Below are 2249 nucleotides of genomic sequence, written 5' to 3'. Positions count from 1 at the left end.
AGGTGGACTGGGAGCTGGGCTGGGAGGAAGCCACGTGTCCCACGGTGACCGGAGATCCCGGGAAAGGGGCGGGAGGCAGCGCTCCGTGGGCAGTGGGGCCGGGCGGAAGGGTCGGAGCCGGGCTGTAGGGCAGAGGGAGGGCCGGAGATCCCGATGGGAAGGGTTTTGTTGGATCCGTGGGAACGTGAGGAGGAGGAGGAGGACGAGGAGGAGGAAGAGGAGGCTGAGAGTCCCTGGCGCGCTCCTGGGATCCCTCCGTCTTCCTCACGATCTCCTGCAGCTTTTCCACTCGGACCCGGCGCAGGTGGGACAACTTCCTCATGCCGGAAAACTGCTCCAGGAACGTCTCCAGGGGCACCTCGCCCTCCAGGAACCTCTCAGCCATTTTCTGGAAGAGAGGAACAGCCTCGGGCTCATCCCTGCATCCCTCTGCTCCTCCTCTTCCCTCATCCCGATCTAGGTCCCTCCCAGCCACATCCCAAGGAGCAGCACCCACACAGGAGCAAGGACGGATCCAGCCCTTTGGAGAAAACCCAGCAGACTCCAAAGGTAATCCATGATTTTAGGGACTGGCAGTCACTGCAAGTCTTTGAGGATGAAATCACTGGAATTCCCAATGGATTTAAGCCCTAAACTCACCTCGGATTCCTCTTCAATCTTCTGGCTTTCCACCTGGAGGAGATCCAGCAAAGTCTGAGGCTGCAGCGCTGCCGAGAATTTCTCTGGGAAAACCGAGGGGGAAAAAGGGGAAAAGCCAGGAAAAATCACCATCACAGGACAGAAACCAGGGAAAAACCAGCAAAGGGCCCACAGGAACGGGCTTGGGAAGTGCTGGTGGAAGGAGGGAAATCCAAGAGGAATAACATCCTCCATCTCTCCAGCTGCTGGAAAAAAGCGGGATATCGGTTTTCTGGGAAGCAGAATCCTTCCTGGGGGAAGACCCCAGCGCTCACCCAGCTTTTCCTTCTGCTCCCTGCACCTCCCAGCCAGCTCCTGCAACTCCTGGTATTTCTTGGAGAGGTCGCTGCGTCCCGTCTCCAGCGGTGCCTGGAATTTCAGGTTCTGCTCGGCCAAGCTCCGGTTGGCAGCCAGGGCCATCTCCCTTTCCAGCTGCAGCTCCTGGACCTGCGGAATTTGGGATGGTGAGCGCGGGAAGGCGCCCAGGACACCCCGGAGCCACCTCCCGGCACAAACCTCCCGGGATTCCAAAGCCAAGCGCTCGATCTCCTGGGAATCCTCCTGCAGCTCCCGGAGCTCCTCCACCGTCCGGTTCCTCAGCGTGTCCATCCTCCCGGATTCCTGGGGCACGGAAAAAGAGGCAAATCAATCCCCAAGTCCAACTGGGAATAGGTTTCCAACTGAAATCCAGGCTTGTTAAAGCCCTTGGAGCAGCAGCACTGGGTTCCGTTCACTGAGAGGGAGAAGCAACATTCCCACTAATTCCAGCTCGGGAAAAGACTTCTTCCCCCTTTCCCAAGCCTGTCTGCGTGGAATTCCGTGTGTCCCAGGGTGTTCTGTCAAGGAAAAACCCACCCACAGCCTCGAGTCGCAAATTCCAGCTGGATGCCTCCATCCCATCCCAGAGCCCGCCTCATTCCGGACTCCATCCCATCCCACCGCAGGTTCCCATGCTGCCAAGGAAACCGGGATCTGGCCACATCCCACCATGCCCAAAGGCTTGGGAAGGACCTCAAGGATCACCTAATTCCAGCCTCCTGCCACGGAGTCCCAACAAAGATCAGGGAAACAATGGATTTCCTGCGCCGTATCCATGGTTTATCTCAAGCATTCCCAGCTGCCGGGTATATTGAGCGAGCATCCCGCGGCTGGTGAAAATTCCAAGAGGTGGGATGGAATAAGGTGGGAATGCCCTAAGAAACAAGGAAATACACCAAACCTGCGCCGTCCTATTCGCTGCCAGCTCTTCTACCTCTCATCCAGGTGGAACATCCCAAGGATATCACGCCGGGAATGCCGCAACAGCCACGCTGAGGCTCAGGGTTGCCCAATCCACGATCCAGATAAACCTGTCCGAGGGAAAAACTGGCAATGAAGTCCCGCGCTGCAGGTGTGGGGCAGAAATCACCCGATTTGGTTCTTTAGGGGGGGGGCATTAGTTAGATTTCATGGAGCTGGAGAGAGATAAGCGGGAATGCTGCGAGTGGGAAAGCTCGGGGTGGGCTCTGGGAAGCATCCACAGGCGCTCAGGAAAGGTGGACGCGAAGGGCTGCGCACCTGCGGGGGAGACG

The 2249-nt window shown here is 58.0% G+C and overlaps 1 protein-coding gene across 2 annotated transcripts in view; it reads right to left on the bottom strand.

Moving 5' to 3' along the window:
• VPS37C (VPS37C, ESCRT-I subunit) overlaps nucleotides 1-2058 on the bottom strand; it is a 3302-nt gene extending 1244 nt beyond the window's left edge. The window contains exons 1-5 of one of the 2 annotated variants that reach the window (XM_017728642.1): nucleotides 1898-2058; nucleotides 1195-1299; nucleotides 954-1125; nucleotides 640-722; nucleotides 4-388 (exon numbers count right to left, since the gene is read on the bottom strand). In XM_017728642.1, the coding sequence (XP_017584131.1) occupies nucleotides 4-388; nucleotides 640-722; nucleotides 954-1125; nucleotides 1195-1287 (733 nt within the window). In that variant the 5' untranslated portion in view covers nucleotides 1288-1299; nucleotides 1898-2058. The other variant, XM_017728643.1, reaches the window with a different exon arrangement.
• Nucleotides 2059-2249: the final 191 nt, after the last annotated feature.

This window comes from Corvus brachyrhynchos, unplaced genomic scaffold, assembly GCF_000691975.1.
Source record: "Corvus brachyrhynchos isolate BGI_N302 unplaced genomic scaffold, ASM69197v1 scaffold1103, whole genome shotgun sequence".
Taxonomy (NCBI): domain Eukaryota; kingdom Metazoa; phylum Chordata; class Aves; order Passeriformes; family Corvidae; genus Corvus; species Corvus brachyrhynchos.
Note: the sequence above shows the minus strand (reverse complement) of the source record. Positions and strands in the feature narration are given on the sequence as shown.